Source organism: Cucurbita pepo, chromosome 7 (assembly GCF_057944985.1).
Source record: "Cucurbita pepo subsp. pepo isolate OVF chromosome 7, ASM5794498v1, whole genome shotgun sequence".
Taxonomy (NCBI): domain Eukaryota; kingdom Viridiplantae; phylum Streptophyta; class Magnoliopsida; order Cucurbitales; family Cucurbitaceae; genus Cucurbita; species Cucurbita pepo.
Genome location: NC_141804.1, coordinates 3,207,997 through 3,231,510, shown reverse-complemented (window position 1 = coordinate 3,231,510; position 23,514 = coordinate 3,207,997). Strand labels below are relative to the sequence as shown.

At 38.3% G+C, this 23,514-nt stretch overlaps 4 protein-coding genes across 4 annotated transcripts; 1 reads left to right on the top strand and 3 right to left on the bottom strand.

Annotated features, from left to right (window-relative positions):
• Nucleotides 1-5,479: 5,479 nt before the first annotated feature.
• LOC111785094 (adenine phosphoribosyltransferase 1) lies at nt 5,480-8,896 on the bottom strand. Its single transcript, XM_023665570.2, has 7 exons — nt 8,636-8,896; nt 8,253-8,360; nt 8,055-8,165; nt 7,869-7,961; nt 6,903-7,052; nt 5,960-6,018; nt 5,480-5,790 (listed from the first exon to the last, which is right to left on the bottom strand). The coding sequence occupies exons 1-7, from the start codon at nt 8,826-8,828 to the stop codon at nt 5,734-5,736; spliced, it is 771 nt and encodes a 256-aa protein (XP_023521338.2). The 5' UTR covers nt 8,829-8,896; the 3' UTR covers nt 5,480-5,733.
• A 1,841-nt stretch (nt 8,897-10,737) lies between these two features.
• Nucleotides 10,738-11,733, top strand: LOC111785099 (zinc finger protein AZF3). The gene has a single exon (XM_023665574.2). The coding sequence runs from the start codon at nt 10,894-10,896 to the stop codon at nt 11,578-11,580; it is 687 nt and encodes a 228-aa protein (XP_023521342.2). The 5' UTR covers nt 10,738-10,893; the 3' UTR covers nt 11,581-11,733.
• A 1,062-nt stretch (nt 11,734-12,795) lies between these two features.
• On the bottom strand, nt 12,796-16,269 carry LOC111798253 (QWRF motif-containing protein 2). The gene is made up of 6 exons (XM_087125493.1): nt 14,609-16,269; nt 14,307-14,426; nt 14,018-14,134; nt 13,845-13,934; nt 13,077-13,184; nt 12,796-12,996 (listed from the first exon to the last, which is right to left on the bottom strand). Exons 1-6 carry the CDS (start codon nt 15,986-15,988, stop codon nt 12,910-12,912), a joined length of 1,902 nt encoding a protein of 633 aa, XP_086981619.1. The 5' UTR covers nt 15,989-16,269; the 3' UTR covers nt 12,796-12,909.
• Nucleotides 16,270-16,703: 434 nt separating this feature from the next.
• Nucleotides 16,704-21,153, bottom strand: LOC111798925 (protein SYM1). Its single transcript, XM_023682280.2, has 5 exons — nt 20,666-21,153; nt 19,896-20,124; nt 18,356-18,480; nt 18,013-18,187; nt 16,704-16,978 (listed from the first exon to the last, which is right to left on the bottom strand). The coding sequence occupies exons 1-4, from the start codon at nt 20,996-20,998 to the stop codon at nt 18,104-18,106; spliced, it is 771 nt and encodes a 256-aa protein (XP_023538048.2). The 5' UTR covers nt 20,999-21,153; the 3' UTR covers nt 16,704-16,978; nt 18,013-18,103.
• Nucleotides 21,154-23,514: the final 2,361 nt, after the last annotated feature.

Below are 23,514 nucleotides of genomic sequence, written 5' to 3'. Positions count from 1 at the left end.
TAGGCCTGCCCTTTAGCTAGCGCACACTCACAATGTCGGAACCACAGAGAAAAAGGAGCTTGTATGATATCATGACAAAACATAGATATCGTAATGTACGCGTTTGTACTTATCATAATAGAGAAACATATCAATACATGTGACATACAATATGCATGAGGTCACATAGTATCAATTCATTGATAAATACGTATAATGCAAGTCATACCTCTATTCTTTTCATAACTTAACGCTTTTCATATCTTTTGTAATTAACGTACATGGCTTTATGCTTTCTAATGTCTCATAAGCCACGAGTGAATTTATTACATAGCTTACCTGGCATATAGAGGTTCATGCATCATACAACTTCGATAACATAACATAATCCCATAACATAACCATTCATGACATATTTTATAACATAGCATAAACATAACATCACATACATCAAACAATCATAAAATCATGACATGTGCAGGGGCCATAGGGTACACGTCGTTCATACAACAATTAAGTCATCCAACCAAGTCAACAATAAAGCGAGTTACCATGTTAGCCTAAACCGGAGTAAAATTACATAATATAATATATAAGTTAATTATCTAAATTTGTTTAGAATAAATAAATATAAGTTTGACTTTTAAAATTGGATTATTATTAAAGCTTAATCCATAAGTCAAACACGTTGGCATATAATAATGGTTAGAAGCAAGTCAAATGACAGTACTACCCTATACATTATTATAATTATTTTAAATTAAAAAAAAAAATCAACTAATTAAAATTATGCGTGAAAATCAGCTTGCCGACAAGATTTTATTAAATAAAAAAATAAATAAAATAATGGAGTCTTGATTTTTCATTTAGGCCCTCGAAATATCACAATATTGTAAACGGACCCCATGATGGAAGGAGGGAGGGGTCCGTTATTCAACAGTGTCGTCATTCTTCTCCGCCGCAGATTCCGGCGCATTTGCCGGACCACTCGTTTTCTTTTGTCTTCGGGAATTGCGCCGCCCATTGCACGACCTTTCAAACCAAACCCACGCCTTCACAATATTAATTTCCGACACACAATTTTAAAATTATTATATATATATATATAAATTAATTGGGTCGATTGAAGTACGAGCGTGAAAAAAAAATTGAGTCACGGTTGATATTTTTTCGATATTGTTATGAAGAATGTTCAAACGCGATGACTCCGACACGTATGATTGGTAGCCAGCACTTGAAAATGGTTTCGATCCTGATCAATTTTTGTTCGACCGACGTCAGAGCACCAACCGGCATTCAATATTTCCTTCCAAGACTATACCGAGGCTCCAATTTAAAGAAAAAGAGTCCATAATCTACGTACGGGCTTAAAACCGAAACCGTATTTTTGAAGTATTTTGTTTGGATTTGTTTAATGTGCGTACGTGGACATGGCGTGTAGGGGTCTTCCACGTGTGTTTGGTCTTCGTCTTGGTTGATTCTCCACGTGGGAATGACAAAAGGGAAATTGATCCTCCAAGACTCTCGCATTGTGTTCAATTTTTTGGCCAACTCGGATTCGCATTCTTCAACAGTTCCACGTGTAATTCCTCTTTTTGTCCATTTCCTCTTTTTATTATATTACTCTATATTTTATAAATTATTATTAGAAAATACTATCTTTTATTTATCGAATCTAATCTTAAATCTACGTCAGCTCCATCTTTATCGTGATGGTGTAGCGTTATGTTTAACATGTTTCGATGCGTAAGTCGGTGTTTAGATTAATGTGATGTTGAGTTGAGCTAAGATATTGTTGCATAACTCTTTAACGAGACGAGTCACTTATATTGTTACTCTTTCCTTGTAGTCTCCCTAAAATTAGTTGTAAAAGGAAAGTTCACAGAGAAATTAAAAAAAAATAATAATAATTACGAATCACAATAGAAATCTAGAAAAACGACTCTGATCTAAACAAACTGTATAGCCTCTCAGCCTTATCACGCTCCAATCATCGGTCAGTATCTCTAATTTCATCTGTAAGAAAGAAAAGCAACACAAGTGAATATATAAATATACTCATTGAGTAGTTCGTCGATAAGCCTTTAATTAAACGTTCTTCTTATATTGAATCCATAAACATATCATTTGTCTAACTAATACGCCTCTGATAATAATGACCTATATTCTTGATTATAGGTTTTCTACTACGGGTAGGACTCGTTAACCTTACTTGAGTTATTCGAAGTTCTTGACTCACTTAAGTTTCTAGTATGGCTTTCATTCTCTAATAATATTTCATCAATTTCTTAGGGTTGTTCGAGTCATTGGATAACATAACTAGCTCTTTACCGATCCATACAAAAGTGTGACACAAGTAGCATGTTAGAGTTCATGTTCTTTAACTCATTGGAGCTCAACAATCGTGTCTTATATCATAAGAAACTATGACAGCTCGTTTAAACAGTCATAAAATTCATACTTGTCTTTACTTACTCACGAGTCTTGCTTATACCTAAATATACATGAGTTATAAGTTTCTTTTTAAAAAACTAGCATTTCGATTTTACTAACTTGAGCTCAACTTAGGGTTCTAACTCGGTAAACTCTAAAATTTTCATCCTTTTGCACTAACCGCGTTCTTATGGTTCTAGGTTCAAAAGTAGTTTGATTACGTCTTTATATGTCATCATAGCTCGAACTCTAAAAACTCTTATTATACCATTATGTAAATTATCATCTAAGACAAGAACACTATTAGAATAGTCGGCCTCTCTCTAATAAGTTCATAAAGTCATCAAAATACAAGAGGGAGCGACCCTCGAAGATCCTTGATTTCGCCCACATAATAATCATATAGCAGTGTAAAGTATTCTTAGAGATCGCACATTCATGCTAACTTTGTAGGTATAAATGTGGAACTTAAATTTTAATTTAACCTTTTATTTTCTTTTATTTTCTATAGACCGGGGAAAGTTTACTCTTGAATTAGAGGTATTTATTGGGCACGACGGGATGAGAAAACTTTCCCCAATCCCGTCCCTACCACCTATTTCATCTTCCGTCTCTGCGAAATTTTTCTATTTATTTTTGCAATGATCGAATTAGGAATTTCCTGCCGGATATTTTTTTCTATTTATTATTCTTTTTTTTTAAATAGTCATTTAAAAAAAACTTTTTAATGTATACGTTTTGTTGATAAAAGACTTTAAACCATAGAAAATAAAATATAAAATTAATCTATACGTAGAAAACATAATTTTTAAATCTAAGAAAAACACCACAAAAATACTAATTAGGTTTTTTACTAATAAATTAATAATTGAATAGTAATAACAACTATTTAGGTGACGGAAACAAAACACATTAGAGATATATAAACCAAACAATTTTACGATTAAAGTTTTTAATATTTCAAACTCCGTTAGTTAATTTATAGATCTTTAAAAGTTAGAGGTTTGAATTTTTTTTTTTAAGATAATAAAAAATGACGTGAATCGCTAATCATATGAATATTTTTTAAATAAAAAAAATAGAAAATACACATTCTTGTAATTTTCCGACATTGAAAAAAAATATATTTATTTAAGCCTGAAGTGACACAGAATTGAATTAATATATAAACAGCATTATTCATGCAAGCTTTAAATATTGAACACATATTTGTTAATTAATTAGCGTTTTAATTATCTATTGTTTCTAAATTATCATATTAAATTGTTTATATATATAGAAAACTAATATCATTAATTATTATGTGTTTTTTTTTTTAATTTTGAAAAAAAGGATAATTAATTTATATTAATGTCAAGTCGTCCGATTATTAAAAACAAATTATATGGATTGGAAAGAAACTTGTATCAAGATAATTCTAATTTAATAAATGTATTAATTCTTAATTCTCACCTAAATTATTCGTTTATATTAATTAATGACTTCTCTTTTTATTGGTTGTGTTATTTTTTTTTCTTCTAAATTCTAGTACGGCTCGAGTCATATAGACGAAGCACACCTATGGCAAACTCAATGTATTTATGATTGCATTTAGATATATTTTGATTCAACTCAAATAAATGTTATTAAATAATGAATTCGATCTAACGGTAATATATATATATATATATATATATCGTAAGTCGGATGGAATTAGATTGTTTTTATCTCTTTTATTAAAAAAGATTTATTTTTTAATATATATTTATTTATTCTAAAACATTAAATTTAAATTTATAATTCAATTTCAAGAGGGTGGGATAAGAAAAAACAGATATGTATGTTATATATATAAAGAAATGACAAAAGCAAAAAGAAAAGGAAAGAGAGCTCAAGTGAGATCCCACGTCCCGTTGGAGAGGGGAATGAAACACCCTTTTTAGCCATAGCACGCGTTTTAAAAACTTTGAGGAAAAGTCCAAAGAGACAATGTTTGCTAACGGTAGACTTGGGACATTACAAATGGTATCTAGCAGACTTGAGGCATTACAAATGGTATCAGAGCTAGACTCTGGGTGATGTGCCAGCAAGAAGACTGAGTTTCGAAGAGGGGTGGACACGAGATGGGTGATGTGCCAGCAAGAAGACTGAGCTTCAAAGAGGGGTGGACACGAGACGATGTGCCAGCAAAGACGCTGGGCCCTGAAGGGGGTGGATTGGGGGAGGGTCCCACATCGATTGAATAAAGGAACGAGTACTGACGAGGACACGGGTCCCTAAAGGGGGTTAATTGTGAGATCCCACATTAGTTGGAGGGGAAATAAAACACCCTTTTCGAGGGTATGGAAACCTTTCTCTCCCGTTTTAAAAACCTTGAGGGAAAGCCCAAAAGAAAAAGCAAGCCTAAAGAGAACAATATTTACTAGCGGTAGAGTTAGGCCATTACAGCTCCCCAAAGAAATCCTATGATCCTGAGTATAGAAGTAAAAGATAATTATCTCCATTAGTACAAAGTTTATGTCCAAAATGGACATGTCAATTAGCATAAGAACCTAGTATAAACCAAATTGTGTATCGAAGATATTTTAAGTTCTAAATAAAGAGAGTTAGTGAGCATTTGTAACAACTTAAGTCCATCGCTAACAAATATTATCCTTTTTGAGCTAACAACGATACGTAACCACAATGAGCTAGCAGATACGTAACCGTTATGTCTAATGTCCTCTTTGCGTTTTGAAACCATGAAACTAATGACGATACATAACGGGTCAAAACAAACAATATCTGTTAGCGTTGGGCTTGGACCGTTACCGCTTTACATTCCTAAAACATTGGGATGGTCCCTCATCAAACAAAAAGTGATTTGGGTGACAAGCAAGTAATAACTCTCCCCAATAGAGGAGTAGATCTTCGTTCGAGGGGAGGTGGTAGATGATGCGATAGGTGATCGTCATCGTCACCATTAGGGAATATCCCACAATGTGATTCGCAGTCGTACAAGATATTGGTCGGATCAAGTCGACAAAGAAGCCTAAAAAGGTACTACCTTCAAGGGGAAGATTGCTAGGAGTACATACAAGGTTCCACATTGGCTTGGGAAAAGAGTGATCATTATAAACTCATTCAAATAAGGCATATTCAGAGAAAGAAAGACATATAAACTACTTAACTTCAAAATAAAGAAGTTTCTGCAGATATTCAAAATTAATACCAGCCCTTTTATTTCTAGCAACACTCTCGGCTTCAAAATTATGCATTACTTTGAAACTTCAACTTCTTGCAGCGATACGTGATAATATTGTCATTACCGAACACGTCGTGTTACAGAAGAAGGCTCTGCGATCATGCTGCTGCGTTAACTAGAACAAACAGAGGTTTGTCTCCCAATCTTTCACGACCCTGATAAAATTCAAGACGAAGAAATGGCTAAAGTCGGTTTCGAGACTAATGAAAATGAGAGTACTCATCATGTCATAAACATACAACTAGACAGAATCCATGGGAAGTTCTGTAACTAGTAGTCTACTACAAGGTTTTGGTCTGTTCTCAGATTTTTCCAAAGGCTTACCTTTAGTCCGTGCAGCTCAATCACACAAGCACACTCGACCACATCCACGCCAACTCGCTCTGTCATAAATAGATAACAACCGATTAATATAACCAACAGGAGATCATGAACAAGATAACTTTACACTCTTTAAAGAAAAGTTTAAAATAGTAAGTGTAACGGCCCAAGCCCACCGCTAGCAAATATTGTCCTCTTTAGGCTTTACCTCAAAGTTTTAAAAACGCATATGCGAGGAAAAGGTTTCCACACCCTCATAAAGAATGTTTGGTTCTCCTCCCCAACTGATGTGGGATCTCACAATCCACCCACCTTCGGGGCTCAACGTCCTCGTTAGCACTCCTTCCTCTCTCCAGTAAAGGGATCTCACAATCCACCCTCCTTCGAGGCCCAGCGTCCTCCCTGGCACACCGCCTGGTGTCCACCTCTTTTCGAGGCTCAACGTCCTCGCTGGCACACTGCCCAGTGTCTGGCTCTAATACCATTTGTAATGACCGAAGCCCACCACTAGCAGATATTGTCCTCTTTGGGCTTTCCCTTTTGGGTTTCTCCTCAAGGTTTTTAAAATGCGTCTGCTAGGGGAGGTTTCTACACCCTTATAAAGAATGCTTCGTTCTCCTCCCCAACCGATGTGGGATCTCACATTAAGGTTCTATCTACAACACAGCCATGAGTCAGAAAAGAATTATCATTTCTCAGCAGATTCTCAGCAACTTAAGAATGAAGCTGAGCAAATTTCATAGAAACCAAAGCGCAATCACAATAACAGTTAACCATATTCAATGAATAAGCTGAGGCCTAGAACTGAGCAAGTTCGAAAATCACAGCCATGATAATGACATCGAGTACATAAGAGTAAAACGCAATGCATCGCTGGTTTATTTAGCTGGCCTGTGCATTATCAGCTAAAAAGTAATATAACAAGTTGGCTCTAAAAATAACCTACCAAGTAGTCTTATTGCTGCACACAAGGTTCCCCCAGTTGCAATGAGATCATCTATCACAAGAGCGCGTTCTCCAGCTTCAACAGCTCCTACATGCATCTCAATTTTATCTGTTCCATACTCTAAAGAGTACTCTTCTGAAATGACTTCACCTGTAAACATGCATTTCAGAAACAGAATCATTACTTACATGTGTATTCAAAGATAAATTAACCATGACAATCCAACACAATAGCCACTATCCAGTTTCTTGAGTATCATTGTACCAAAGTAACTTGGAACATCGATTAAAGGCTCCAAGTTTCTTGCATTAGAAACTAGAATACGTCTAAGGCATGCAGATTGCTTGCTTCTTTACCATCGGGTTAAAGATAGCAAACATTAAACTTAATAGCATATGCATGAAGAGTTTTTGGCACTCGAGGGCCAATCTCTGTCTAGCCCGAGGAAACCTTTGGCACGGACACAAGGTTAGAATTCTAGCTCTTCTAGAGTGGTAACTCACTAGTGGCTCGGGCCCCTCTTCACCTGTAGGTCCTGATACAAGGTTAGAATTCTAGCTCAGTTCTAACTCTTTCAGGGTGGTATCTCATTGATGGCTCAGGCCCCCCCGGAAGGGGGCCTTCTTCGCCCGTAGGTCCTGACACAAGGTTAGAACTATAGCTCTTCTAGAGTGGTATCTCACTGATAGCTCAGGCCCCCTAGAAGGGGGCCTTCTTCGCCTGTAGGTCCTGACACAAGGTTAGAACTCTAGCTATTCCAAGAGTTGTATCTCATTAATGGCTCGGACCCCCGGAAGGGGGCCTTCTTTGCCCTCCACCTAAGCTACCCAGGAAAGGCCCAAAGCAAATCCTATCCAGAAACATTATGCTATAATCTAGTTAAAAATTAAAAAGTTTCTAGATAGCTGAAACTACAAATAGATTCACAAGGCCACAAACAAACGCGAGTCAAGCACAAGATTGTACCAGGCAACTTCTTGGGTTTTCTCATGGGAACAAATTTTGCACCAATAGCCAGAGCTATGGGAGGTCCAAAAATGAAACCCCTCGCCTCAATCCCTACAGAACAAACAAGATCAATTGGTTCACTTCAAGTTAAACTACAAAATTACTTCCTGATCTAAATGACACCCTTTTGAAACTAGAATTTACCAGCAACCACAGTGATATCTTTCCCTCTGTACCTCTCCACGAACAAATCAATAGTGTCCCTGAAGGCCTTGGTATCAAGAAGCAACGTCGTAATGTCCTGAAACAAAATCCCTACCAAAAGAAGGAAGATAATGTTCAGCCCAAAGAAATTTAGCCCTTACCAACAAAATACCCATCAGCCAAGAACGAGATGGGTACCTGGTTTGGGAAAATCAGGGATAACTCGAATGGCCTTGGCGATTTTGGCTATGCGTGGGTCTTCTACATCAATAGACGCCATTTCTTGATCCGACACCGTCTCCCGCACTGCCAAACAGCCGCCGGACACTCGATCAAAACCCAGTTCAAGGGAGGTAAGACCAGAGAGAAAGAGAGAAAGGCAGCGGCCAATACGGAAACCATAGGTTTAATTTATTATTTCTTATACGTTGGAGCAACAAGCGGAGAACCCACATATGACCAAATTGCCCATCGTTTAAAAAGTTCCTTACCCCCATTACCGAACTTTTCCGCGAGGAGTTCAATTTTGACCTGCGTCGAGGAATATTGACCTTACACAACAGATCGGAAATTCGAATTACCATTGCAACGTAGAGGCAAAATCGCGGATCGACGCTGATGAAGGCGAGTCAAATGTGTGCGACACGACGGGAGAGCTCCGGCGGCGGCTGTGGATAAAGAAGCGATCCGCTGAAAACGAGTTAAGACGGCGGTGGTCCTGTAGCGCGACGGCGAAAGGGGAAGTGAGGAACTGAGATTCGAGGCTGCTTCCATCGCCGGCTGTGATCGGAACTAGAAACCAAAATGAAGGAGAAATAAATTGAATCTTGACTCGTTTAGCGTGGATTTTTCTTTTTTTTTTTTTTCCATAAAAATTAAATATTTAATAGAGAATTATGGAGGGCAATTTGGTCCAGTAAATTTGGAGACATTCGAGAAAGCCACGTGGAGAATGTGAGTACAATTTTTTAGATAATTTATATTTTTTAATTTATTTTCAATAACAATTTTTTTTTTCTTCAAACTATTGTATTGATTGGATCGTGAAATCTCATATGAGTTGAAGAGAAAAACGAACCATTATTCATAAGGATGTGTAAACTTCTCCTAACATACTCGTTTTAAAAAATTTGAGAAAATCTCAAAAAAGACTGTATTTGTTTGCAAGTGGGTTTGGACTATTATAGATACTATATCTCATAGAATTGACTCGTGTAGGCACCATGGTTGATTCAGCTACGGGTTCTCCCCTTATGTTCTCTCCTTAGGTTTATCTCCACTAGAGGGTCAGCCTCCAGTGGCATCCGGATTTACAAGAATGACCCACATAAACACCAAATTAAGAGCGTTTTTTTTTTTTAATTACTGTATTTTGCTAGATATAGGACCATTAAAGAATCGTCAACTAACTTCTAATGACACTTGATTTATCAGAATGGACCTATGCTGGCACCATAGTTGGTTCATTTTATTTCAATAACTTATACTTTATATTCAAAAGTAGAACATGAATCATTTCCCACTTAAAATGGTGCATGAACCCAAATAAATGTTTAAAAAGGTTTATATGTATTTAAAAATATTTTTAATCCACTGCAAATCCATCTTCACCCATTTATTTGAGTGCTCTAGACATGTATCGATCAGTTCTAGAAGATTAAAAAAAAAATTATAAGCTATTTCAAGTTATTTTGACCTTTGATGCCTTAAGAGGTCTAGAAGACTTCGGTGTGGGAATTGAATATGGTTCTCTTCGGTCATGACTCCTTCGTCTTAATTGGTTCAACCTCGCCTTAGTATAATCCTCTACGAATCTTTCTCCCACAGAAACGAGCTCAAACGTGCGCTGATGTACCCTAAATCGACGAAACAAAATCACTCCTATGATGATGGATTTTTTGGGTTCGATCTTCGGCGTAAATTCCTCCATTTTCGAGAAAATAACTATAAATTTCAAATGGGATATCTAAATTAATTCGTTATATATAATTATTAATTTAAGATTTTATTTGAAACAATTAACCCATATGGTTTGGTTTGGTTGGGCTTATGGGTAGCTCACCTCACATCAATGTAATATAATAACAACGAATTTTCCATCCCAAATGCCGACGCCGCCTCTAATTTTATTCTATTTGCACATGCCAAATCCTCGCCACTAAAACGACGGCGTTTTTGCCACTGTCAAAACTTTGACTTCCAACTCCACACTAAATAGAGCGGAGATTTTCCTTCCCCTTCTTAATTACCAAGAACTTCATTGCCACTAGTTAGAAGCTCATTCCGACCATCCCACCCAAAAACAACTCGAATCCTAAATTAAAGAGAAAAGAGTTCAATCTACAAGAAGCTGGCACAGCTTTAGCCATAACACCACATCCATCGAGATGAAAAACATACAGAATAAAAGAAAAAACATGAAGAAATATACACAGTAACACCAAGATGATGGAAAAAATCCACGGTAATAAACGTAAACATCACGTTCCATAACTCAACACTAAAAACGTCGGGACCAAATTCTAACGTTCTCCAAGAAAATGTTCACTAAAATTTAGAATTATTTAGGTCGATAGATATAGTTAGTCAAAGGATTACGTGGAAGGCAGTTGAAAAAGTCAGCGCAGCCAGTGGGTCAAAAGTTTGACTGAATTGGAGTGAACCTCAGCCGCCGCCATCTAAAACCAAAACGTGTTTGCCTTGCCGTCCTTCCACCGTAACTTCCTTCCTCTGTTTCTCTCTCTCTCTCTATAAATCCCTCCGCCTCCCTCTCTCTCTCCTCAAATTCCGAATTCTTCAATTCCTCTGAAACTCCCCAATTCGAACCCTTCCTTCACCTATGGCGCTCGAAGCTCTCAATTCCCCGACCATGGCCGCCCCCCCTCCCTTCGACAAGCCTCTCAAGCCCTGGGTCAAGCGCAAGCGTTCCCCCCGCCCATCTCTCGACGGCGCTCCCTCTGAAGAAGAGTATCTTGCTCTCTGTCTCATCATGCTTGCCCGCGGCGGCGCCTCTCCCTCTCCACCCAAGCCGGTGGCTACCGTCAAGTCTGCCTATAACTGTCCACTTTGTGACAAGGTCTTTTCCTCTTACCAAGCTCTCGGTGGCCACAAAACTAGCCACCGGAAACCGGCTTCTGTCGACGACCAGTCCACGTCGGTCTCCGGTGCCACGTCGAGTACCACCACGTCTACCTCTGGTGGAAGGGCTCATGTCTGTAATGTTTGTCATAAGTCGTTTCCCACTGGGCAGGCCTTGGGTGGACACAAGCGCCGCCACTACGAAGGCGGCTCTGCCGCCTTCGGGAATCGTCAGAGCTATAGTGGGATTACGATGACTTCGTCTGAAGGAGTGGGTTCGACACATACCGTCAGCCATAGCCATCGGAATTTCGACCTGAATATCCCGGCGTCAGCGGCTCTGTCGCCGAAGCTGTTGTTCGCCGGCGACCAGGAGGTGGAGAGCCCTCTGCCTACGAAGAAGCCGCGGTTGTTTTGGCTGCCGGAACCGGAGAACTCGCTGAATTAGGACGACCCATTTCCTGAATTGGGGAAAATAGGGATTAGAATCGAAATTCAAAATTAGTTGAATTGAGTTTGTTAATTCAGATTGGAACTCTGTATCAGTGATCATAAATTCAATTAATTCTTTTTCAATTAAAAAAAATGGGTTATTTATTTATTTATTTATTTTTATTAGTTATTTGAATAATGCAACTTGAAAGAGGGATTAGTCATCATCATAGGCCAACCCAGCAAGTGGGTGAGAAAATTAACAAACTCAAGTGGATATTCTTGGAAGTTTACCAAACCTATGAGGAATGGGTACAACCAAATTTCCAACGAAAATTCCACCAACAAATTGGTCTATTGGTCATCTCTACTATGTTAGATAATGCAATTATTGTTAAATTATCATTTATTTAGATTAATGAACGTGTATGACGTATTTAAAAAATGACGGGAGGTTGAGTGTCACAAGGTTCTGACCCTCACGTTATGATAAGAGAAGTGACAAGCCTCAAGTAACGCTCATCTGACTACGTGAGAGCCTAGATGAGTGGCATGATGGGACTGAGGAAGATGGTGCATCATCTAACACACCACACATAGTGGGCATGCGACTGGGCCTTAACCACGAAAGTCGGGGTTCTAGAGGAAATTTGGGCATGTGGTTCTAGACACACTACACATAGTTGGCATGCAAACGGGTCTTAACCTTGAAAATTGGGGTTATGGAGGAAATTTGGGCATGTGGTTCTAGAGTTAAAGTCCGTCCATATGAAATATGAAAGCTCAACAAATTTGGTGTCAATCGGACACTGAACGGATACTCCACGACACTGTTCACCAAAATCATGTCTATACCTGCTACTTTGCAAAATGTACAATAGATAACGTATAGTGTCAGCTCTCTACCACCCGTAGGCCCTGTCCAAGCGAGCTACCCTGTGTGTGTCACAATGAGGGCGGACTACCCTGTAGCACATGTGTGTGTCACAGTGAAGGCGAGCGTTCCAAAATGAGTGTCTCAAACGACTCCTTTGAAAAATGAGTTTTTTAAAGACAGTACCGAATGGTACAGGTGTGTCAATATTGCGTCCCTACCCGCATGTCAGAGGTTGAATTTTACACCCGTTATCCGATATAGTATCCATAAATGATAGGACATGGGCAGGGGAGGGCCAATTCCTCAACCATGAATGTTTATCAAGTTTGATGATTCACTCATGACCAAACACTATCAATGAATCTATTATTGCTTCTTGTTTCATGAATTCAAGTAAAAAAAGAATGGGTTTCGATTCTCTAGCAAGATCTTCGGTCTAATAATGCACACAACACAACAATCAGCTACCTATACCCTTGTGGTGTCTTGTTCTGTTAAGCTGGTGGGCGGGCGTTCTAGTTGCAATATTTGTGTTCTCAGGCTGCACTCTGTTACCTGGAAAAGTTTTTTTGTTCCATGTGAGAGACAGAAAAACACAGGATAGAGAGAGAGATATAGAGGATACAAAATGACACCTGCATAGATGCTACTGTAGACAATAAATCGTTGCACTGGTCGAGCAAAGCACGCTCATGTGCATTAACATCTGCAAGTTTTGATACCACAGAGTTCACCTCTCCAACCTATCATCATCAATGAGAGATGCTTTTTAGTCATATGTTTAAGCTGTGTGTGTGTTCATTATTCACAGGTGTGATTAAACAGAAAAAAAGTTAAAAGGACACCGGTCATTTGTGTTGTTAGGAACCACGACCCTCCACAATGGTATGATATTATCCACTTTTGACCATAAGCTCTCATGACTTTACTTTTGGTTTCCACAAAAGACCTCATACTAGTTGAGATAGTATTCTCTACTTATAAACTCATGATCAACTCCTCTCCCAACCATCCTCCTATCGAACAAAGTACACCCTTTGTTCGACACTTGAGTTACTTTTGACTACAACTTCGAGACTCACAACTTCTTTGTTCGATATTTGAGGATTCTATTGACATGGCTAAGTTAAGGGCATGACTATAATACCATGTTAGGAACCACAACCCTTCACGATGGTATGATATTGTCCCCTTTGAGCATAAGCTCTCATGGCTTTGCTCTTTGCTTTTAGTTTTCCTAAAAGGCCTCATAACAATTGAGATAGTATTCTTTACTTATAAACCCATGATCAACCCCTTAATTAGTTGATGTGGAACTCCTCTCCGAAAATTCAACTACTAGAAGAACAGATGTGACAATGATGAATAAAGAAACGAAAAACAGCTGAGAGTGGGATTGCAACCTTTGTTAGCCATGAGCTTAAGGATGGTGCCATTGCTTGCATCACATCAACTGCTGAACAAATTGCATCCTTAACATCCTGGATTTCCGCCTGTGACCAAAAGATAAATACATAAATAAACAAAGAATGAGGAAAAAGCTTGATGGTACACATCCATACACACAGACACCAACCTTAGTCCCTTCATCAACTGGCAAGCGAAGAGTTCTAGCTTCCAAAGCTTCTGTGATATCTGATAGAGAGCTGGAGAAGTCTTCATCCAGAAGATCCAACTCGTCCAAACATGTCATCTACATTCGTAAAACACAATACTTAACACAGTCTAAGCAAAGAAAATTGACAAGACAAAGAACCTAATGAAGATTCATAAACTCCTTTGATAAATAAGAACATATGAGCCTAACTAATTTTCCAGGTGCAAACTTGGAGGTCAAGAGAGGAAAATGCATCCGTTTATCTTACTTGAGACTTGAGGATAGAAGCCAACTTCAGTTTGTGGTGTAGTAATTGCATCTCATGTCTTTTAGCTGCAACAGATTCACGCAGTTTTGAAATACTATTCCAAGCACTGAAGAGGTTTCTCTGACATAAGGAACAATTAAACAATATAAGCAAACATGATGATTCCTTGATTGAAATTAAGCTCTACAGATTATAATACAAAGCAGCCAATTGGTTGATTGAAAAATTAGAACTCAGAATGAAAGGATCAACAATTCTTCTCCAAAGAAAGCAACGAAAATGCCCATTTCAAGTAATAATACCTCTGCATTCAAACTCTGTATCGAAGAGGTGGCCTCTGCTCTAGCATTCACAAAACGCCACTGTAAAAGCCTGTTATACAACGTCTTCAATGAATGTGCATCAGCCATACGGGTATCCCCCATTTTCCCTCTTCGAGTATCATTAGCAAAATTCAAAGTCGATGGCGTGCTACTCCAGTTATTACTGAACCCATTTGTCACTGAGCATCTCACACGAGATGGGCTTCCTTTTGAAGGTGATGATGATATGGAGGACACTAAAAGTTTACTTGGGGACAGAGGAGATGACGGCGGCTCCATGTTATTAGCAACCTGGCGAGGAGATGATGCTGGACTATCCATTGAATGCTTCTTGGGAATGTTTACCTTCGAAGGAACTGAAGATTTTGCTCCAATGTTCTTAGATATTGGACACCCCGTCTCTGGCTGCCGTCGCAACCGATTGTTGGTCTCTTGCCAAACTCTCGCCGGAACCACCATGACTCGAGGGCCACGCTGTGCTTTTCCGGCACCACCCTCCAGTGTAACACTCTCAGAATCAGAAGCAAGAGGGTCGGACAAAACGTCTAAACTATCAGCCGAAGTTCCTGCAGTAAGAGGCTCTACCGCCTTCTCCGATTCTATATTTGCAGAATCAGAACTTAGTCTTCCATCAAATGAAGTCCTGTCATCGACAAACGAACTCTGCAGCGCTCTCACTACATTCCCAGACCCACCAGCGACCTTCTTCCGTTCATCCACACAATCCAAACTCCTGCTCATACAATTCGCCTGCCGGTGACCACTGTGCCACCGCTGCTGATCTACTGGCTTCATATTCTCAGTCTGGTCGCCGCCACCAGCACCTCTTGTTGGTGTGGCTATTTTTCTCGGCTCCGGCGTACCCTTCCGAATACCAGGAGTCGGCGCAGGCTTTGGTCTACTAACCTGCAAAGGGAACGATTCGCCCTGGAAAGAAACCGATAGGCTCCGTGTCGAATTGAACAACAGTTTCTGAGCAGCTGACATCTCACCCCTTCCATTAGCATGACCAAATCTGAGATCCAACGAATTAGGATGAGGAGTCCCTCGCTGAGTTCTCTCCACCGATTCCGACCGCCTAAACGACGACGGCATCGGAGTCAGAACAGACGTCGAAGTAGACGTTCCGGAAACCGAAGGGGACGGGTATCGTCTCAGCACCGATGTAGAAGAAGAAGAGGGAGTGGAAGATGACAAGTACCGAGAAGTAACTTCCCGGGATTTGGGCCGTCGAGCCGCTGCGCCATTGTCGGGGTCAGAAGGTAAAAGAGGCGGCCTCGTAAGGTTTTGAGAGTGAGGCACTCTCGGAGTCTGAGCCACGGTATTAGTATTCAACGCCATTGATACAGCAGCAACCATTATTCCCGTTCAAATCGCACCCTGAAACCCTAAATTTACACCGCAGATCACCCCAACATGAATCCAAATCAAGAATCATGCACTTACCGAAACAAATAAACCTCAATCACGACCAATTTCAGAAGAATCTGAACGGAAGAAGTCTGGAATCTTTGCTCTCACCCTCAGTCTGGACTGTTCTCCAAGAAATGACCGTTAGAGTTTCGCCGGAGAAACACAGAGAGGAGGAGTTGAGAAAGAAGATTTGAGAAATCCACAACGGTCATGAACGACTTAAATTGCAAATTTAATATATTAAGAAAAAGCTAAAATTTAATTATTTTATATAATATTCTGAAACAAAAAAAAAAAATTGAAATAAGAAGGGAAGGTATTAATGACTACTCGCGAGAGTAGGAGGGCAGCAGTACTCGCGAGGACGAATTGCAACGTGGCTTAAACAGGTGGGCCCCAATGCAGGGTCTTGAAATGGAGCGAGTAAACGGAGTTTTGTATGCATCGAAACGCGTGAAGCAAAAAGACAAAAAGAGACGGAGTATAGTGAACGTTGGAATTGTGGACCGATAAAATAGAATGGCATTCAAGTAATTTTCCTTCTTTTTTAGGGCAAAATTAAAACCATAAATTTAGGAATTATCTACACCAATATTAATTACTTAACAAAAAAATCCCAATCCCAATCCCAAATGGCTCAAACATTGTAAGAAATATTACATTAAAAAATTTAAATTTCTTGTTTTTTTTATCCTCTTATTTTGGATTTTAAATAAAAAAAGTTTCATACCTAACATAAAAAAAAATATTAATGAACAATTATTTTGCTACTTCTAATTAAAATTCTACCGAAGTCTAGAGGGTTTTGACGCGTCACACTAATTTAATCAAAATGTATCTAATAAACGTATCAAACCCGGTATTTGATAAGGTTAAAGAGAGCTTAGTATTTCTTTACGTAAGGTCTAAGGTTCTAATCCTCGTAATCAACTGTACCTGAAAAAAGAAACGAGCATTATATTAGAATTGTTAAATTGATTTTATAAATTAAAATTTAAAAGCATATTGGAAATTTATTAAAATTTAATTTCATATATCAAAAACACAAACTCAGGGCTGGTTCTATATGAGTCTGACACATCGCCATTAAAATTACATGATCAAACATACAGCAAATGCACGGCAGGCCGTCACGCGAGTTAAGAGAAGCCCTTGAATTGAAGGGCGCTCTGTTATTTTGTGGCAGCAGGACACACAAATTTAGTGCTGTTTGTGAATTATAAGAGCCATTCACAAGTTACATAAAAGGGGGTAGACACATTTAAAGTTACAAGTTAAAGGCAATGAGGAGTAATTGCTTGTGATATCCACGTTGGTTGGGGAGGAGAACGAAACACTCTTTATAAGGGTGTGGAAACCTTTCCCTAGCAGACGCGTTTTAAAGCCTTGAGGGGAAGCCTGAAAAGAAAAGCCCAAAGAGGATATTATCTGCTAGCGGTGGGATTGAGACGTTACAAATGGTATCAGAGCTAGACACTAGGCGATGTGGGCGATGTGCCAGCGAAGAGGTTGTTCCCTGAAGGGGGTAGACACGAGGCAGTGTGCCAATAAGGACACTGGGCCCTGAAGGGAGTGGATTTCGTGGGGTCCCACATCGATTGGAAAAAGGAATGAGGGCCCTGAAGGAGTGTATATTATGATATCCCATATTGGTTGAGGAGGAGCATGAAACACCCTTTTATAAGGGTGTGGAAACTATTCCTTAGCAGACGCGTTTTAAAGCGTTGAGGGGAAGCCCAAAGAGAACAATATCTGCTAGCGGTGGGCTTTGACCGTTGTAGTCACATTTACAGCAACATAAACAGATTGAATCATTTCAAGATCATTGGGATCAGACATATTTATAAATGAAACATTGGAATCATAGTCAAAATGTTTCTTAATCCCATCCCATCACCAAGATTTTACGTATTTGCAATAATCAATGCTTAAATCCAGCCGAGTAGAAGAGTTGGAAGTGCTTTACTTACCGAGCACTATATGGAAGCCTTCTGCTTCATAGAGGTAGTTGCTAAACAAGCCATGAAAACAAAAGGCAGTCTCTTCAAATCTACTACTGCTTCAATTCATATCAACTCCTTTTAAGTTAGCCATGTATGTCAGATAAATGGTCCATATATATGCGAACGAACTGTTTGTCAATGGCTGCAAAATCGACATCCAAAAACGGATTTAGAGTTCTATCTGTTTGGTTGAGAAATGAGCAAAACGACTATGCTGAGAGCAATCAAAACAAAGACTAGACTAGACTGTGGCATCTTGTATATGATATAAGGATTCCTCTTTTTATGTCTGGATGTGATGAGAACGTACCTGTAGATGAACGGGGACAAATTTGTATGTGAGAAAATCGCAGACTGGCCAAAACAAGAGTCCATTTAACAATGTTGGAAGTAAATCGCGCTGTAATCTAGCACCAATCTCACTGCCACTTTCACCTGAATTTGGAAATAATGCATTTAGAAGCAAGCAATATCAGAATATATTTGTTCTAAATAATATCATGTCCAGATTATGAGAAGCATATGGTATAAGACATGAGTAATAAATCTACCACAGAATGTACTTCGAGAGAATAGTGGTCGACTTCGAGGAATGTAACAAATACCAAGGCTGTAGAAGCCAGTAAGCCAAATATGGACTACAACTAGGAGGCTACGGATTTCAGCATAAAAGACACAGAATTAGCAGATAATAAGAAATCTTCTTAATCTACATCTTATAAACGTTCGGGTGAAAAAACTGATTCAGTTCCAGACTTTAAACCAACACACATGTTGGTTAGTTTGATTTCATAATATTCCAGAAAAAAATTAGTCGGTCAGTTCATTTTGATTGGTTTTGATTTGTTCCATTTTCCAAGAAGTTGGTTGTTGCACCAGTTTTCAAATTTTCTTCAACTAATACATCTGCTTGGCGTTGGACTTAATGGTTCAATCTAATGCCATAGAGACCGATTGGTCCAAGAAAAGCAGAAAACAAACACGGATACTGGCTTTCTAGGAAAATGGAACCAAATAGAACCAACCCACTTACCTCTAATTCTCCAAAGGGGGCCTCGATAAATTATAGAACTTCATTATCAACAGAATTATGAACTAGATGAAGCCAGATAGCAGTCATCAAAAGCCACCAACCATAGCAAGAAAAATGTAACAAATACTTGAGCTGAGCCTAGAAAAGCCAGAGGGACTAGAGCACCACCAACTGATAGCAAAAAGGAACACTCTAATTTCAGCACTAAAGACCAAGGCCCAGCATTTGATAGTTAAACACCTATCTTAATCCACACTTCATAAATGTGCACAACAGGGGACCTAAAAATCCATTAGAACACTCCATCAAAGCATCTAACAATGAAGTTGAAGAAACCAGGGTGGAGGTCATCAAAGCAAGCCACCTATGGAAAGATAATGAAAAATCACTTTTGGTCCCTCCCTAAACTCTCATGGAAGTGCCAATTTAGTCCCCAAACTTTAATTTGTAACAATTTAGTCCATGTGCTGTCAATTTATACAGATAAATTTGCAACAATTTAATCGTGCCGTAACAGAACCCATAAAAATTAAATGTCGATTTTTATTAGATTTAGACTTTGTAGCTTATAAACATATTAGGTCCCTAATTGGTTTATTGATCTACCCAAATGAGAAGTTCCGTTAAATTGTTACAAATCTTAAAGTTGTTACATTCTAAAGTTTTGGGGCTAAAGGGTTATAAATTTGAAAGTAGAGGAACTAAATTGTCACAAATCAATGCTCAGAGACTAAACAATTACTTTTAAGTTCAGGGATAAAAAGTGATTTTTAGCTAAAAATTATCTGAAGTTCTACAACTTCAGCTTTCTGATTACCTTGCAAAGATGCATTATAGGAGAAGAAAATAGAGGTAAGAGTAGGTCCGTACACAGCCTGCCCTAGAAAAATCTTCTTGAAAGTTGACAAATAATCTCGCCTTGGTGAGATCGTCGACATGAAATTAAACCACAAATGCTGGGATGGCCCCAATATCAGCAATCCATAAGCAGCCATCCGTGTTGTCCTTATTAAATCAAAAGAGCCAGGAGATGGCAATGTAATCATCTGAGAAAATTTGATATAAACCAAACAATTAGAAGACAAAATTAACCAGAACAAGAGGGTATAAGAAAGGTAATTGTGAAGGGTGTGCTATTTCAACAACGGGTGTAATAGAAAACTGATGAAAGTTGAACAAGTAAACCAAATATATCACAATGAGATATGTCCTATCATAAATTTTCAACACAAATCATCCCATGAATGACAACTGCCCAACCCTAAAACCTACAGTATTTATAACATAAATCTTGGCAGAAGGTGCTTAAATGTCGATTTGTTGAACTTAAGCTACTTCAAATTGTTATATACATCAACAAAATGCAACTAGTCAAGATTTCAAGCACAAAGATAGTAACGACCAAACATCATTCTGCATGTAAATGATCTTTCATACGAAACCACCTCATTTAAGAGAGAGGTGGTGTCTTCTCGTATTGTTATCGGATAATCGATCTCGTTTTTTCACGAACTGTATCATGAATTCCAAATAATTCTGAAAGAATGCGGAAATGAATTGCATGCAAACATAAAAACCATCTTGTACCTGAGAGGTTAGATCAGCAGCCACATAAATGAGCGAAGAACTGATACTTTTAGTGATAAACGGGTGGGAGTCGAGTTTCCTTAAATACCATCGGATAACTCCAGTGCCTGATTTCAATGGAGAAGAGAAGGAAGAGAATCGATGCCGAGACGAAGGCAAGATAGATTGGCATGAAATTTTACTTTCTCTAATTCTGAATCCCATAGGAGATGACCTGAAACTGAAATACGCCCTCCACTGAATCTTAGAAGAGACGGTAGCTTTGGGGATTACATTGATACGGGCAGCGACCGGCCGCAGAAGCAAGCCACAACGTCGACACAAGCTATTCATCGAATTACACGAGCTTTCTTCCGATTCCCTTCGCTCGCTCAGTGATTTCGAGAGCGTCGATTCAGAGTTCAGGGTGCGAAAACGACGTTAATGTCGGCCATCATCGAGACAGCCACGCCTGTGAATTGGGAGCAAGCAGACCCCAACGTCGGCAAATAAAAATTGTTTTTAAATTTTTCTATTTTGTCTGAAAGAAAATAAACCTTAAAATTTTTTATTTTATTAAAATGATTAGTAATTTGTTTCAAAAATAATTATAAATAATTAATAACTCTTTAAAAAAAATAAAAAATAAAAATACCTCTATCAAATTTTAAAATTTTAAAAAATAACATTAATACCCTTATTTTTAGAAAAAAAAAGTTTAATAGAAATATTATTATTATTTATAATTTTTTTTAATGTTATTTTGTAAAATTGATATATTTTTACACGTGGTACGAACGATAAAATCCATAAAGGACTTAGTGATGCAGATTTAAGGGTCTCATTACAGTCGCACTTATTCATGATCATCTAAAAAACGAAGAACGGTAAGAATGAGTACAACTTTTTTTTATAAGCAATGTTGTCTTTCATTCAATGTCCATTATACTAAGTGTTTGTATCATAGGCTATTCAAAGACGGTATACAGGCACACCGACTCCACTGAGCTAATTGAGGGTTTTAGGGTTTGCTAATCCTACGGCCCTCATCAGCCTAGTCCTATCAGGCTCATTCAATCCACTGAACCTTGTCGTTTCTCTTAATAGTACTTGATAGACTCACCACTAAGCGCAACCAAATCTCTCTCAGTAATATCTTATATTATCCACAAATTGTAGGTGGGTGACCCCACAAATCTCTATAATAGGTAGACCTATGTCAATTGAGTAGAGTTCACGATGGGGTCGTGCCTTAACTGTCCACATGTAGACTAGTCAACTATGATAACTTAATGACACCAACCGTGGCTCATTGTCCAAGGCATAGTAACTTATATGACTGAGTCCTTTATCATACTCGTAAACCATTAGTTTACATGGTAAGTAAATCATCATACATACCTATGCATATAGATAGGTTCAATCTCTCTTACACAATATCTAACATCCCACGTCATATATTTCTATGAACTATCAGACACGTAAATCATGGTAAAACATAATCATACTAGCCATGGTTCCAATAAATTAGTCAAGTCAATTAGAGTCTTATTTAGGATCGCAAAAGCTCATAAATCATCGGTAGGTACTAAAACATTCAAAATTGAGTCAAAAGTAGGAAAACAGTAAAAATGAATCGAACATTGGAATTAAGAGGACTAGTATATGTTAGAAATAGTGAAGGATCATAAGTAGGGTTGCCCGTTGACCGAGCTCCACTGACCATAGGCAATGTCTTTTACCCTAAGCATCTACCCTAAACCCTAAACCGACGCATGTTCACGCGCTTTGTTCAACTAATTCCTTTTTCGATTTGATTTGAACCATTTCAATAAACTTATAGATCTACACCTAAAGAACATAACGTGACAAGTTTTGTGAATTTTCATCCATCGCTTAGAAATATCACTATCGGAAAACCTCTAATTTAAGTTCTTACATAGAACTCCGACTCCTATAATTCCTTCTTCGCTCTCATGTTTAGCCTACGACTCTACTTGGTTTCTTCTCCAAAGTTATAACCTATAATCCTACAAACACATAAGAGCCAAAATTGTGGCTTAAAGCTAAAAAAAAACGATAGAGAATTTCACAGATTAAGTTCTTATAAGTATCATTGAAACTCGAATAAGAGCTCCTTGCACGGTCACTTTCAATGGTTAGTTATTCCACATAATCTTCTTCTCAGTTTTATGAAGTTAAGGTTTGGTCGAGTGTAGAAGATGAATTTCTCTTTGAAAGCACAAGAACTTACTCGAGAAACTCGAGTATTTGACAACACGTTTGAGGGCTCTACTTCACAAATTGTCTCGAGGGAAACTTTAGTCTAGCTTAAATGAGCGAAAGTCCTCAATAAACGAGCTCGAATTGGCGCCAAAATCCATGAATTTGTCTCACAATGGACTCCAAATTGCAAAATCAAAGGATCTTGCCCAAAACTAGTCCAAACATGCGTCTAATGGTCAATAGATAAAAAAAAAAAAAATCGAACGAAAACGTGGCCGAATTTGCTCCAATCCTTTTACCTAACTCTTTTATCACATAGTCACTGATAACCCTATTTTTCCAATCTCTGATCCCATTCGAACAAATATCATCTAAAATTTCACCATGAGAGTTTACGTCTCTAACACGACCTCTTGATGAAATGAGGTAAATGGTCGATACTATTGGAAAGATTATTTTTTGGCTGATGGGTATTGTAATAGGTATTCCTATAATCAATTAAATAGGTCTTTTGACACGGGAAGAATCAACCTTTGCTCCATCAAAATGTTTTTTGAGGTAGACCTTTGCATTACCAATAGGGACCTCACTAACGAGTCTTGTCCTATAATATGAATACTATTCGTCTTTTATCATAGGTTTTG

Coding starts and splice junctions, on each gene's coding strand:
- LOC111785099 (XM_023665574.2), top strand. CDS start 10,894: ATGGCGCTCGAAGCTCTCAATTCCCCGACCATGGCCGCCCCCCCTCCC.
- LOC111785094 (XM_023665570.2), bottom strand. CDS start 8,828: ATGGAAGCAGCCTCGAATCTCAGTTCCTCACTTCCCCTTTCGCCGTCG. Junction 8,361..8,635: donor TTTGCCTCTACGTTGCAATG/GTAATTCGAATT, acceptor GCTGTTTGGCAG/TGCGGGAGACGGTGTCGGAT. Junction 8,166..8,252: donor CCCTGATTTTCCCAAACCAG/GTACCCATCTCG, acceptor TTCTTTTGGTAG/GGATTTTGTTTCAGGACATT.
- LOC111798925 (XM_023682280.2), bottom strand. CDS start 20,998: ATGAATAGCTTGTGTCGACGTTGTGGCTTGCTTCTGCGGCCGGTCGCT. Junction 20,125..20,665: donor CTGCTGATCTAACCTCTCAG/GTACAAGATGGT, acceptor AAATTTTCTCAG/ATGATTACATTGCCATCTCC. Junction 18,481..19,895: donor CTATAATGCATCTTTGCAAG/GTAATCAGAAAG, acceptor TTCCAAATTCAG/GTGAAAGTGGCAGTGAGATT.
- LOC111798253 (XM_087125493.1), bottom strand. CDS start 15,988: ATGGTTGCTGCTGTATCAATGGCGTTGAATACTAATACCGTGGCTCAG. Junction 13,935..14,017: donor CAGTTGATGAAGGGACTAAG/GTTGGTGTCTGT, acceptor TTTTGGTCACAG/GCGGAAATCCAGGATGTTAA. Junction 12,997..13,076: donor CTACAGTAGCATCTATGCAG/GTGTCATTTTGT, acceptor AAACTTTTCCAG/GTAACAGAGTGCAGCCTGAG.